Source organism: Homarus americanus, unplaced genomic scaffold, assembly GCF_018991925.1.
Source record: "Homarus americanus isolate GMGI-L3 unplaced genomic scaffold, GMGI_Hamer_2.0 scaffold24694, whole genome shotgun sequence".
NCBI lineage: Eukaryota > Metazoa > Arthropoda > Malacostraca > Decapoda > Nephropidae > Homarus > Homarus americanus.
In genome coordinates this window covers 1,662,090-1,678,026 of record NW_024732780.1, presented here as the reverse complement: position 1 = coordinate 1,678,026, position 15,937 = coordinate 1,662,090, and the positions used below count along the sequence as shown (strand labels likewise).

Genomic DNA, 15,937 nt, shown 5'->3' with positions numbered 1-15,937 from the left:
ACACTGTTCCTCAACACACTATTCAACACACTGTTCCTCAACACACTGGTCAACACACTGTTCCTCAACACACTGGTCAACACATTGGTCAACACACTGTTCCTCAACACACTGGTCAACACACTGTTCCTCAACACACTGTTCCTCAACACAATGGTCAACATACTGGCCAATACACTGTTCCTCAACACAATGTTTCTGAACACACTGGTCAACACACTGTTCATCAAAATACTGGTCAATAAACTGTTTCTCAACACACTGTTCTTTAACACTGTTCTTCAACACTATTCCTTAACACACTGTTCTTCAACAGTGTTTCGTAATGCACTGTTCTTCAACAGTGTTTCTTAATACACTGTTCTTCAACACTGTTCCTTGATACACTAGTCTTCAACACTGTTCCTTGATACACTGTTCTTCAACACTGTTCTAAAACACTGTTATCTAATATACTGTTCTTCAATACTGTTCTTTAATGCACTGTTCTTCAACACGGTTACTTAATACACTGTTCTTCAACACTGTTCCTTAATACACTGTTCATCAACACTGTTCCTTAATACACTGTTCTTCAACAATGTCCTTTAATACACTGTTCTTCAACACTGTTCCTTAATAAACTCTTCTTCATCACTGTTCCTTAATACACTGTTCTTCAACACTGTTTCTTAATACACTGTTCTTCAACAATGATCTTTATTACACTGTTCTTCAACACTGTTCCTTAATATACTCTTCTTCATCACTGTTCCTTAATACACTGTTCTTAAACACTGTTCCTTAATACACTGTTATTCAACACTGTTCCTTAATACAATGTTCTTCAACACTGTTCCTTAATACACTGTTCTTCAACAATGTTCTTTAATACACTGTTCTTTAACACTGTTCCTTAATACAATGTTCTTCAACACTGTTCCTTAATACACTGTTCTTCAACAATGTTCTTTAACACACTGTTCTTTAACACTGTTCCTTAATACACTGTTCTTCAACACTGTTCCTTAATACACACTTCTTCAACACTATTCCACAATACACTGTTCTGCAACACTGTTCTTCAACATTGTTCCTTTATACAATTTTCTTCAATACATTGTCTTCAACACTGTTCTTTAACACATAGTTCTTATATACAATACTGTACAACACACTGTACTTTAACTTTGTTCACTAATACACTGTTCTTCGATACAATGTCGAAAACACTATTCTTTAACAATGTTGTTCCTTAACACGCTGTTCTTCAACACTGTTTCTTTAGAACACTGTTCTGCAATACTTTGTTCTTCAACATAATGTTCTTTAACAATGTTCCTCCATACACTGTTCTTCAATACATTGTTCTTCAACACTGTTCCTTAATACACTGTTCTTCAATACGCTGTTCTTCAACACACTGTTCTTCAATACTGTTCCTTAATACACTGGACAACACATTGTTCCTCAACACACTTGTCAATACACTGTTCTTCAACACACTGGTCAATACACTGTTCCTCAACACACTTGTCAATACACTGTTCTTCAACACACTGGTCAACACACTATTCCTCAACACACTGGTCAATACACTGTTCCTCAACACACTGGTCAACACACTATTCCTCAACACACTGTTCATCAACACACTGGTCAACTAAACTGGTCAACACACTGTTCTTCAACACTGTTCCTTAATACACTGTTCTTCAATACGCTGTTCTTCAACACACTGTTCTTCAATACTGTTCCTTAATACACTGGTCAACGCACTGTTCCTCAACACACTGGTCAACACACTGTTCCTCAACACACTGGTCAACGCACTGTTCCTCAACACACTGGTCAATACACTGTTCCTCAACACACTGGTCAACACACTATTCCTCAACACACTGGTCAATACACTGTTCCTCAACACACTGGTCAATACGGTTCCTCAACACACTGGTCAACACAACTGGTCAACACACTGTTCTTCAATCTGTTCCTTAATACACTGGTCAACACACTGTTCCTCAACACACTGGTCAATACACTGTTCCTCAACACACTGGTCAATACATTGTTCCTCAACACACTGGTCAATACACTGTTCCTCAACACTGGTCAATACACTGTTCCTCAACACACTGGTCAACGCACTGTTCCTCAACACACTGGTCAATACACTGTTCCTCAACACACTGGTCAACACACTGGTCAACACTGTTCCTCAACACACTGGTCAACACTGTTCATCAACACACTGGTCAACACACTGTTCATCAACACACTGGTCAATGCACTGTTCCTCAACACACTGTTCATCAACACACTGGTCAACACACTGTTCCTCAACACAATGGTCAATACACTGTTCCTCAACATACTGGTCAATACACCGTTCCTCAAAACACTGTTCCTCAACACACTGTCAACGCACTGTTCCTCAACACACTGGTCAACGCACTGTTCCTCAACACACTGTTCCTCAACACACTGGTCAACACACTGTTCCTCAACACACGGGTCAATACACTGTTCCTCAACACACTGGTCAACACACTGTTCCTAATCACTGGTCAACACACTGTTCCTCAACACACTGGTCAATACACTGTTCCTCAACACACTGGTCAACGCACTGTTCCTCAACACACTGGTCAACGCACTGTTCCTCAACACACTGTTCCTCAACACACTGGTCCACACTGTTCCTCAACACACTGGTCAACGCACTGTTCCTCAACACACTGTTCCTCAACACTGGTCAACACACTGTTCCTCAATACAATGGTCAATACACTGTTCCTCAACATACTGGTCAATACACCGTTCCTCAAAACACTGTTCCTCAACACACTGATCAATACACTGGTCAACGCACTGTTCCTCAACACACTGGTCAACACACTGTTCCTGAACACACTGGTCAACACACTGTTCCTCAACACACTGATCAATACACTGGTCAACGCACTGTTCTCAACACACTGGTCAACATTCCTCAACACACTGGTCAACAAACTGTTCTTCAACACACTGGTCAAAAACTGTTCCTCAACACACTGGTCAACACACTGTTCCTAACACACTGGTCAAACACTGTTCCTCAACATACTGGTCAACACACTGTTCCTCAACACACTGGTCAACACACTGTTCCTCAACACACTGGTCAAGACACTGTTCTTCAACACACAGGTCAACACACTGTTCCTCAACATACTGGTCAACAAACTGTTCCTCAACACACTGGTCAACACACTGTTCCTCAACACACTGGTCAACAAACTGTTCTTCAACACACTGGTCAACAAACTGTTCCTCAACACACTGGTCAACACACTGTTCCTCAACATACTGGTTAAGACACTGTTCTTCAACACACAGGTCAATACACTGTTCCTGAACATACTGGTCAACACACTGGTCAACATACTGTTCCTCAACACATTGGTCAACACACTGTTCATCAACACATTGGTCAACACACTGATCCTCAATACACTGGTCAACACACTGTTCCACAACACACTGGTCAACACACTGTTCCTCAACACACTGGTCAACACACTGTTCCTCAACACACTGGTCAACACACTGTTCTTCAACACAGTCGTCCTCCTGACAACATAATTGCATTTCGGATTGTCTGTGGAAAAAAATTATTCAAATCGTGTCGCAATGAAACTCGCTGTCAAGCCGAGTGAAAATAGCAGCTACGAAAAGTTAGGTGAAAAAGGCGAATTACCGAGATGAAAGGTTTAGTCAATAATAACTGGCAATTATCGGCAACAATCTGATTAAGAAGTACATAATAATAATAATAATAATAATAATAATAATAATAATAATAATAATAATAATAATAATATTATTATTATTAAGTTATTATTATTATTATTATTATTATTATTTTTATTATTAGTGTGATAGCACAAATTTTTTAACTGTTTTTATCTCAGACAATTTATAATAGCACCACCGTAACCTAATCCATAAAACTAGCCAATTTATTACTGACAAAATAAATATAAATATGGACTCAAAGGACGATCAAATTTTAGCATGAGGGTGTCCAAAGACAGTTATTATTCTTCATTAAGACCTACTTTAAACCAATAAAAAGAATTTAATGAACATAAATAAATTAAGTAGTACGTAATTGTAATACAAAAAACATTATTTTTATAACATTCATAAATAAATTCCATATTAAGTGATAAATATTATGAACTTTGAATCCTTCCAGGAATACTGCATTCATTTAATGTTGACTACACAGAGAGACAAAAAAATACTAACTTTTTTATTCACGTAACCAGTCATGATAGAAATTCAGAATCTTTTTTGAGTCACAGTGAAGCTCGTCTACTTTATGTGTCACCCCGCTCCAGCTGCTGTCTACATTCTCTATATACCCTATGTTTGGAGGTTCCTGTATTATTTAATCTAGGGGACGAGTAAAGACAGACATACAAATCCTGGTAATATTTTCAGGTAATCTGTTTTAATTTTCCAGTCGAAAGCAAATTAAAAAAGGTTGAAACGATGAAAGATCTAATTAGGTAAGAAAACTTCTATATCATATACATTTTACGAAGATTAAATGTAGATAAATATAATGGCAGCAGTGCGGTAGGTGCGACTACGGTACTTCATCAAATACAAACTATTAGAATGATGGTTGTACACCGTTGAAACTCCTACACCAAACCTCATGTACTACTTGAATGTCACATACATTTCATACACAAGTATGAATTATTTCTAAGTAATTGTAAGATTACATAAGTCAGCAAACTGTAAGGAGGTTGTTTCTGATACAACTATTATACGCGATTCAAGAATGAGTTATTTTATATACAAGTATTCCATACTGGCATATTTGGATTTTCTTATTACAGATAGGTTAGGTTAGGTTAGGTCAGGGGTGAGTACAGACTGAGGAGAAATACTTGACAAGGCTAATATATAGCCTACAGTAGAGGAGAGTGAGATTAAGTCCCTTGGGGACCGGAGGTGTCCACAATGTTCCGGTCATAGGGCAATGACCCTTACTAATCTTCTCAATCAAAAAAATTGACCATGCCAACTCTAAGCACAGTTTGTACATACCATTACTCAAATTCATGTTGACAGATTCGGTATGTTTAATGAGACTGAATTCTATAATGTTCCTACTGACAATTGAAAGACAAGATAATATTGAGGAGGCATTATCCCAGTCAATGCAATGCTTATTATCTCTCATATGAATTAACAGAGCATTGGATTCCAGGCCTGTTCTAACACTATATTTATGCTGTTTAAGTCTAGTTATAAGATCTTTACCTGTCTGGCCTAAGTAGAACATATTACATTCCTTGCACACCTACAGTGATTATATATATATATATATATATATATATATATATATATATATATATATATATATATATATATATATATATATATATATATATATATATATATATATATATATATATATATATATATATATAGATTTACGTGTTGTAATACACTTCAACAAGCACCATGGCCCTCCCTCCCGTTCTTCCGCCGTACACCACCTTTACCAACACCACACTTTTTAAGCACGTATGAGTACTGTACAACGGAGGATGTGACTAGTACCGGAGCTTAAGGCTGTCTGTCCATGGTTGGTACAGTGTTCAGTTAGTGTGGATGTGTTCCAACAAGGCAGATCCTCAGTGACCTTCACGAACACCGTATCTCTAGTCTGTACAGTATTTCTCTTTGGTCGGATGCTGTTGTAGGACAACACTGTGGTCTTATTATCAAAGACACTCGCTCTCTCGTCTCCAGAGAGCACCTTCCCTTGATGGTACACTAACTACAACTCCTGACATTTTAATACTGAATGTTGGGCAGCAACACTCGCAGTTTTTAATCGAAGACGTACACAACTTTTATAAACTTGGCACTCACTCTTTTTTCTCACAATACAGCTTTACTCGGCGAGATTATAGACTTAACAAATAAATCTTGGGGTGCGGCGGCCGAGTGGATATGGCTCTCGCCTCTTGTCCTAAGTGTTGTTGGTTGGCCCCCAGGACACCTCTTTGAATGGGTATCTAACTTTACAGTTGGGGAAGTGAAGGTGATGAAGCCTCACTGCGTCTATGGGAGGTGTAGTCAAAGAGACCCACTATAACATTCACTGAATATAATAACTGTTGTTAGTTCAGCTACTGTCCATATTTCTTATCTACTTCTTACCATAATTGTACAACTAGTCAGACTGAGTTTTGAACAGGTCTTGTACAATTTTGGTCAAGGTCGGACAAAGGTCATCGGAAAGTCCATAATTTTACTCCGAACTTACAAAACATTAACAGCTGACTGACCTATAGGGTTATTTATTGGTTGACCCTCGTGTAACGAGGATGGCCGGCCCAAGGGCCACCTAGGAGTGAATTTGTTTAAGGTGTAAAAGCTGTCGTCAACACAACAACCACACCTTAAGTTAACGAGATGCATGACCCAGTGTCAAGGAATAGTCCGAGAAGACCGGACAACTCGCCAGCTGTACTGGCTAACCATTACCTCGAACACGATCCACAAATCGATTAACATCCAGGTTCCCAATTACTGTTGGGTAGACAGAGGCAATTGGCATAAAGAAACTTGCCCATAGTTTCACCCTGCCCGGGGATCGAACCCGGGTCCGCTCGCTTGCGAGGCGAGAACGCTGCCCATTATACCGAAGACCTATAGAACACGTACAAAACAACGGACACAGGTCATATCTAACGCAGTGTGCAGTAAAGAGAGACGCTGCCTGAATGTCTTGTTATATAACCATTATTCAACGAGAATCAACACCCACAATAATATGCTTTCACTGCTGTCTTCACCAGCCTTGATAATAAAGGTTTGGAAAATACTGCATCATCGAAGGAAACCATCAAGAACACCGGTTAAATACGTGTGTGTGTGTGTGTGTGTGTGTGTGTGTGTGTGTGTGTGTGTGTGTGTGTGTGTGTGTGTACAAAATATAATAGTACATGTTCCTTTTTTATATTAAGAGGGTTAAGAATTTTAAAATTTGTTTACAACTATCACACTATTATTATTGTCAGCTATTCATTATTACTCCACCTTGTATTACAATATTATTATTTATATTAATATTATTATCGTTTTAATTCTTTTAATGATTGTTCCATTAAGCGACTAAATTTAAGGTGAAGATAACAAGCCGTGTACAGTATAGCAGCAGCACGTGGACCACAGTACCTCAACACGCTGTCTTCCTCATCCTTCTGGGATATGTAAACCCTTTTTTTTTCAAAGTCATCGATGAGAATTACATTGCCAAGAGACAGAACACAGGAAGTGACGCAATAAAGCAGTAAATTACTAAAATTTACAATAAGATAAGAGCGGCGACTAACACAAATTGCGGACATCAGCGAGAAAATGAGAACCAGTGTCGAACACGTAAGTAGCGTCCGATACCTATAATCTCCGCCTGGCTTGGAAATAATAATTGTAATTTGCGTCACACGCCATGCTATCGCTGTAAATGGCGTCATATTTAAAGAGGTACTGTACATGAACATTAACGGTGGGACATTTAGCTTAAACATATAACTAGTAAGGATGCAATGGGTGGGACAGCACACGTCGCTAATGTTTTCACCAGATTTAAAATCATTATTAACTCTTCTTAGATTTTGATAGGTCGTCATTACTAGTAGGGGAGTGTTAGTATGCAAGTATGATGATGACTGACTGGTCGATGGTGAAGCAGCTCTCACTGTTGCCAAGTACCGCACTGTACTGTACATCCTGAAGTTTGGTTGGCCACTTTGGCCGAGATATTTACGTCTTTAGCTTCTTTAAATATAGAAATCCGACACACAAGACCTTTTACTTCAGGACTTGATTGTACAGAGCTAGATGATGTATAAACATCATCACCGGGACATATTCTGTAATACTTGTTCCCAAGGTCAGTCAAGCAATAAAAAGTGCATAAACGTGTGCGTAGTGTTGATCTAGAAAGTGTTTTACACTGAGTCGGTACAGTACCACACAATTCCACTCGTAGACTTGTATACACTGGACGAGCGACGTAAAAATCCGACTCTTTAATTAAAATCTGATAAAAGCAGTGAAAAGAAGTCTGAACTTGGTGTAAACATTCATGATCTCAGGCGCAGGAGTTCCGAGGATCTTGAGACGATGGAAGAAGTGAAGACGATAGCTGGAAGATTTGACGGTTGTACTGACGTGTACTTCTCAGTTAAAGTTTATAATCTACAGTGATGCAGAGGAGCTTGGTGGAATCCACACCTGGAGGATATTGAAACCTAGTGTGTCGAAAGGAGGTAAGGCACGGTCGGAGGAGAGGTTGTTCTTGATATGGTTGTGACTTGGTTGGCGGAGGTCCAATCTTGGAAATTGTTCAATGTGTTCAGAAAGCTGCTGTAATCTGGAGCCGAGTTGTTGACACTGATGCCAGTGGTGGAATCGTCGACATATTTCCAACGACCGGGTGTATTCTTCAGGTCATCGTTGATGAGGTTGACCGGTCCCATCCAAGTGCCACGTGGGAAGCCGCGCGCAGGTGAGCAACACTTTGGTGAAGTCCATGAAGGTGAAAGTAACCGAGGTCTAACTTTTCTCTAGGTTGTGGCCTTCATATTGCCGAAGTGATGACGATCTATGGTGCCTGCAATGTCTGCATAATCCCAGTCAAATAAAATTCCTTCGCAGATTAGGGTGGGTATTGACTTGGGTACTGGAGAAACATATGAACCTTCCAGTCAGCGAGGCATTTGGCTTGTCAGAGAGAAGCACTGATAATGGATGGAGCAGAGGGGTTTGACTAGTTCCGGGGAGAACCCCCTTGTACAGCTTCATTGGAAGGTCAAAGGGGGGTGGTGGAGCTCTTGATCCTCAGCTTGTGAAGGCACCTAGCGATTTACCTTGCACCACTTCAGTTGGTGTGTGTGTGTGTGTGTGTCACGCTTGGTAGGGATTATCGTTAATGCCAAAATTGGATAACTTTTCGTGTTTAATGCTATAACTTAATGGAAACTAGTTTAACTGCGGTAAAATTTGCTGTTTCATCTACAGTAATATTGAATTTACCGCTATTTCATCATTATCCCTGAAACGCATAAGATATGCGAGGTGGGTACAGTGATGACCCCATTCCTATGGGTCGCAGGTGCACTCCAAGTGCACCCTCAATATTATTCAACTAGCTGTAAATGAGTAACTAACTGTAAAGTTGGAGAAGTTGTTGTTATAATATTATTACTGCGCTTCAACAACTAGGGTCTTTAAGCGTGTAACTAATACACTATTCCATCAACAATAAAAAATATTATGAGAGATAGAAGTTATGGTACTTGAGTGCAATGTGTGTGTGTGTGTGTGTGTTTGTGTCCTACAGTCGTACACAAAAAGCCCGCACCAACACACACTCAGAAGGGTAAGGAAGAATGGCGTGTGAGACGAGGGTAAAGGAGAGTGGCCGTCACAGGCCAAGGAGGACGAGTCAACCTGGCAACACCCTGGGCACAGGACGACACAAGGCAGCAAGTCACTCTCCTTGAACAAACCTTACCTCACCGTTTTACTGGAAAATTTCTCCTCACAGTTTTATAAGATATAGCAATATGCTAAATCAAAGCGTTATATGGTGCACAATAAACAAACTTTAGTGAAACTTTAATATCTAAGCTCAATAATAAACATTGTAAAAAAGTATCAAAAATATTAGTAAAAGAATTTCCACATTTATAAGGAAATTAATGAGGTGACCGCGGGCATAAGGTTAGTATATGCAGAAGAAAACAGTATTGAAGAGTTTACCTTCTCATCGGATGGTTCTTGCTAAGCGTTTCTCACTGTCATTCTGAAATAAAAATCATGTGTCAGATTCATACACGGAAGAAACCGAGTGGCTGAGAAACGTTGCCGCATCTCGCAGTAACAATAACATCATAAACGAAGCTCACAGAACAACGAGGGAGCATCACGTGTATCTTCAAAACATATTGCGTATACGGTTCTTGTCCACACCTAGAAGTACAGTACATGTTTGATCAGAATACAATGAGTCAACAAATCCGTAGAGCGAGATGCCTCATGCTAACTCCAGGGGCGCGAATTTTCAGAGGTTTGTGCCGTTTTACTCCTCTCAAGTGAAGGTGTAAGACTACACAACTGACTGACTTGAACTCACCACCAAAACGACGTCCAGAAATGTCTTCTATATTACACAAGACTACAGTAAGTGAACATGATACATTTACATCGACGTCTTGCAACAGCTGTCAACAATTTCTAATAACTGAAACCGCAAAGACCGGTCCCTACGAGAAGGTGTGCCGTAACACTTAACAACATAGAGCTTCAGGTATTTACTTCTGCTAGTTTTAACGCAATGTATCTACTGTACGAAGTAAACACAGTCTAAGGCGAACTTCTAAGCAGTGAAGCAGGAATATATATTTTTCCATTTTTTTACAGTACATTTATATTCAGGTCAAATTTACCATTTCCACATCACCGACAGCTCACTCAAAATGTAACACTTTTTTTTTCAAATTCCTCTCTGACACTCCACAAAAAGAGAAGTTTATTAAAAACACAGTGAAAGGAGGGTCTTTAAGATGTGTTTCAACATTTATATACTTTTATAACCCATTTACGATGAAAACTTCCCTTCACAATAAGGTGTGCACACTCTTGGTAAATACCCGTTTACATCATCATCTGTATTCCACATATTGCTTAAGTTTACTTCAGATATGATTTGAACATTAACGGTGAAGTGTCAGAGTTATAAGGGGAAATGTTATCTTGCTTAAACTGGATGTATCCTGCAGATGTAAACTACTGATAATCAAATTCTTGTTGTAATGTATCAATAAACCATACTTGACTGTTCTTCAGATTCCTTCATTATTAAGTCACACACACACACACTCGTGTCTTGACCTTCATGAGGTGAGGACGTGTTAAATTAGCGCTCATTAGCTACCTGAGTCAGTCTGTCGACCTCCTTCCCTTTCTACCAACAAACTCCCTTCCAAAAACAATGCAAAGATTCTTAATTAACGTGAGAATTATTTAAAAGTGACAAATAAATTCAGAAAAGAATGAGAAGAAATTGGCAAACAATAATGATGAACAGTGTATATGACCAAACCAGCCAGCGGCCAGTGGAAACACTGACTGAGCCTAGTGTCGCAGTTAATATTTACATTCCCATGACACCAGTCAAGGAGATACTGGTGCCATGCACTGTTTCATGTGAAATGACGCATTGGATAACTGGACAACACTGGCATTCCCTTATGATTATCGTGACCTCAAATGTCAGTTTGGAACAAAGCTGCAACAACATCCTAATAACTGCTACCTTCTGTCAGCTGAGGCTCCTCGTCCTCGAATTATTGAACATCACCACCACAACAAGGTCACATGAACCACCTCACACAGGAGCTACGATCTATGTCACTAAAACGACTTTGTTTATTTTCTGTTTTTTATGCTTTTTATAATCAATAAATTATTATTATTATTATTATTATTATTATTGCTGCCAATGTTATGATAATAATCCCAAGGAATCTCAGTTTCTGTTCACCTGTGAGGAGGGGCGGAGAAAACAATGTTATGTTAATGTTGTTCTAGGCGGTATAATACAGGAAGTGGTTACTACAACAAGCAATATAATATAATACTTTACCTGAACATTTTGTAATCAAAGTTCTTGAACCTTAAATTTTTTATTATAATAGGCTGCCTACACATCTTCACAACAAACATTTATTTTGTCAGCAAATCCTAATTTTCTCTTAGATTAATTTTGTTCCTTTGTGTTTTTAGCCCCATCGACCCGTCAAGAGCATTCGCTGGCTGGCTGCCCCGGCCCCCAGGCCCAGCAGCAGTGCTCAATACAGCTGGCAGTAGGGTTGTAAAAGCAGATAAAAATGCATGAGGTTGTCAGATAATTAAAGAGACTGGTCGTTTCAGTTAAGCTCCTGGATGACAGTTCAACTGGAGGGACGTGTTTTATTGACCAAGAAATTGTGTACCCAGACATATCCAGCGAGAAACTTTCCCCCAGAGGTCGTTATAACCAGAGCCGCCTCCGTATACTGTACACCGGTTGGTTGGTTCGTGTCTTCAGTCGAATACGTAATTCTTTTATAAGTTTGTGACGTGCAAAAATAAATCTGTTTTGTCGTTACTGTACAATTTACTTCTTTTCTAATAGATTACAAATCGTTTCTACTGCATAAAAATGTCAGATGAAGAAGTAAGAGTGAAGTTGTGTAGTTGTAAATAGTTAGGTAAATGGTCAATTATTTATATATTGCAATTCAAAAAGTTGGTGAAGTGTAAACTTTCAACGGTGCATTACATTTTTGTTGTTAACAGTAAGGTACACATTGGTTGAGTGGTGCAGTACGATAACACTTGATAATTCCCCACGAGACGTGACACAGCACAGGCTGCAGCAACCTAACCCACTCCTAACGACGACCCCTGCTGCTCCTAACATTAATTTTCTCTTCAACCACGCTCACCACTGCTTCCTGTCTCACACTGCATAACTACACTCACTGCATCAAGCAATATGCTGTACCCACCATTGTTTTGCCTTATGCTGCACGACACTGATGCCCGTGTATCATGCTACACACACACACACACACACAATCGAGTCACATCAATATTCCTATACTGCATCACAAAGCTATGTACACAATATGACTTCCTTCAATGCAAAACGCTGTCTTTTGTATCATTGCAGAATGATTCTGTGTTCTGCATAATTGATTCTCTACAGTAGAACGCTAATTCATCACTAGAGCAAGGTTCCTTACACACCAAGATATATCCCTCCTACAGCTAGCTACTTGCTGTATCTGTGAAGCCTCGAGCCTGATCTAGGGTGTAGTCTCCTCGCTCACACACTCCCCGTTATAAATCTTGACTATGACTGTGAGGTGTAGCAGCGAGTGTTTGTGTCCCAGTATCAGGGGCAGGGCAGGTGCGGCAACACTTACCTGGCAGCCGGTATGTCAGGAATTTTGACTGATACAGCGACCCCCCTCCCCCTGCACCAGTTATCACAAAATTGAATACTTTTCTTTTACTCAATTAATGTCTTATAGATAAAGTAACCGCTGGGTGTTACTATATATTCATAATAGTCGGCTTAGTTATAGGCCTCACTGTGACACCCGATTCATATTGTATCAGTGTCAACAGTAGTCGTGGTAACATCACTAACCAATACTGGAGGAATTGGAATAACGGATTATATCAAATAAACAATAAGATATATTGGAACACCACCTTATTGCTGCTCCCATGTCGTGTGTCGAGTTATAAGTAACATGTCGGGGACGAGGGAAGACACCATTTGCTGCGAGAAGCTCGTCTTTTATTGCTCCCCGAGGAAACAACCCACGTTCATGTGACACGAACACTAAGAGGGACAGCCATACTACTAACGGCAGGGAAACGCGCACACCGATATAATATTTAGTGCGGCATTCCATTAGAGTAAAAAGGCAACGCTCATCCAGTCCAACAAGGTCCGCCATCCGCCTGACGCACGCCCAGCCCAATTCATTTTTTGTTGCCTCGGGTGAAACAAAGAAACATGATGGTGCGGTGCGAACCGGGATTTTGCGTCGTTGAAACTGGGAGGGATTCCACTTGATCGTAACCTGTAAGTGTCACTCTTATAATATCTATAACGTGGATACTTTTTTAATTGACAAGTTACTCAAGCATTAAAAATACATCCCATTTATACATCGTGTTGTAACCGATAACCACAAACTTGACATAAATCTACGATTACACAATGTTTATGATAACTCACATTTTCACTTATAAACCGACCAGTAAAAGCAACACAATAACTTGCCTTAATTGACTTATAAGAATATGAACGACCTCAGCATTTAACAGTATTCTATAGTTAAACTATCTTCATTTTGTTTTTCAATTTTATCGAATTCCCATTAAAAATATATGAATATTATAGTACAGTACATGTAATACAGTAGACGTGTGTCTCAACCGTGGGACAAACACCAGGTAATAGTAGGCTACTGTATACACCAGGATCCTATCACCCTTGTCAACAACAACACCGTTCTTGCAGCTAAATTTGTACTTGGAGATTTAACAGTATTAAAATAATCTACAGCATCGGTGGTTAGGATGCCCGGGATTATGAAGAAGTTGAGCGAAGAATAGTGATGGAAGGCTCGCATACCCAGATGTTTAATGTGGATGTCAAGAAGACTGGAAATAGTTCCTTGGGTAGACATCCTTACACATGATCAGTTTTCATACTGAAGTTCGAGTAACACATAGAAGGGTTCAATGTGATATAAACAGGTGAATATTGTGTACATGTTACAACACACATTTTATTTCAATTCCTGGCATTCTCCTCGGGCTGGGGATAATCACAATTCAAAATACATTAAAGAGAAGTGAAGAGTTGTATCTTGAGTTTTGTAACCTCCATAGCAGCATTCCTAACCTCTAACAATATTTCTGTCTTTTCCACTACGCAACACATTCAGTCTTAAAGGTGTGACAAAAACCCTGACAACAGTGCGCGGTCCAGTTGTCGTCTGACACTTACATAAACTACACTTTTGGACAGGCAGTAACTCACTTTGGTAATTCGTAAAAGGTCCATCAGACCATGCAGACAAGAATGACAGGATGGAATGTTTATTACAAAAGTAGTTATGTTAGCTTTCATTGTCAAGAGTAATCTTATCTGGGCCAAACATATCATTAGTGTTACACGACTTCCTCACTGCTGAGATACGACTATTACTCACACGTCACGCTTACCCCAGTGTTTGTTAACTTCATCTAGGACTGATCATCTACATAACCCATACTTGTAATGTCTCCCGACCACACCATTACTGCCACGTCCCTAACAACTGGAGTGCCTCGCTGCTCGTCTAGCTCACCGGGAACCTACCATTATCTACACCGGTCATACTGGTTGTGTGGATAATGGCTGTCTCTCAACTACACACTTTCATATCTACAATGTCTATCACTAACCATATACACAGCTCATACTTGTAATATCTACCTTTTACACACTTCATACTTGCAATGCCTTTCAGTAAAGTATCATCTCCATTGTACCAGGAATAAATATGAAAGATGTATTACGTATCATTCCCAACTTCCACGCTCTCAAAATAAGAGGGGGGAGGAAGGTTGGGGATGAAGGAGGTGGTGGTGATGGTGGTTGTTGCGGTGGGTGACTTGAAGCAGCGAGGGAGCAATAATGGCCATGTTAACGGCCTCGTCATGCTAATGCCCAGGACACCCCACCACCTGCCTCACTCACACGTGCGATGCCACCTACCCTCCCCCACTCATGGTTAACGCCACCTACCCTCCCCTCCATCCCTCCAGTCATGGACAACGCCACCTACCCTCGCCCACCCATGGTTAACGCCACCTACCCTCCCCTCCATCCCTCCACTCATGGACAACGCCACCTACACTCGATGTATTAGTCTCTGTTACATTAATTTTATATAAATATGGGCTAAGGACATATATTCATTATATACATTCTATCACCCAGACTATTGAGCATACAGCTACAGAAGCATTTGTTGTCACACCTCCGAGGGTGGACAGCCCATAAATCTACAGACTCAACCCTCAGTGTGTTGGTAGGCTGTTTAGATAATGTCCGTGTTGAAGTGTGGGTTATTCTCCAACCACCAGACTCAAGAGAGTACAGTCCAGTTCCCCAGTTCACAGCCCGACATGATACCCTAAAGTCGTGTCGTGAGACCAGCTCTCCAGGCTGTACCTCTCTCTAATTATATCAGCTAATTACAAGTTAATAGCTAATGCTCATTAGTGTGTCAATACCAAATAATTGTACAGACATGAC

General features: G+C 40.0%; 1 protein-coding gene across 16 annotated transcripts in view; it reads right to left on the bottom strand.

Annotated features, from left to right (window-relative positions):
- The window catches only part of LOC121868978 (bromodomain adjacent to zinc finger domain protein 2B-like), a 390,896-nt gene that overhangs the window by 288,079 nt on the left and 86,880 nt on the right, over window positions 1–15,937 (bottom strand). For all 16 annotated transcript variants that reach the window (XM_042370010.1, XM_042370019.1, XM_042370013.1 and 13 more), the window contains one exon: window positions 9,826–9,868. In XM_042370010.1, the coding sequence (XP_042225944.1) occupies window positions 9,826–9,833 (8 nt within the window). In that variant the 5' untranslated portion in view covers window positions 9,834–9,868. The remainder of the gene's footprint in view (window positions 1–9,825; window positions 9,869–15,937) is intronic.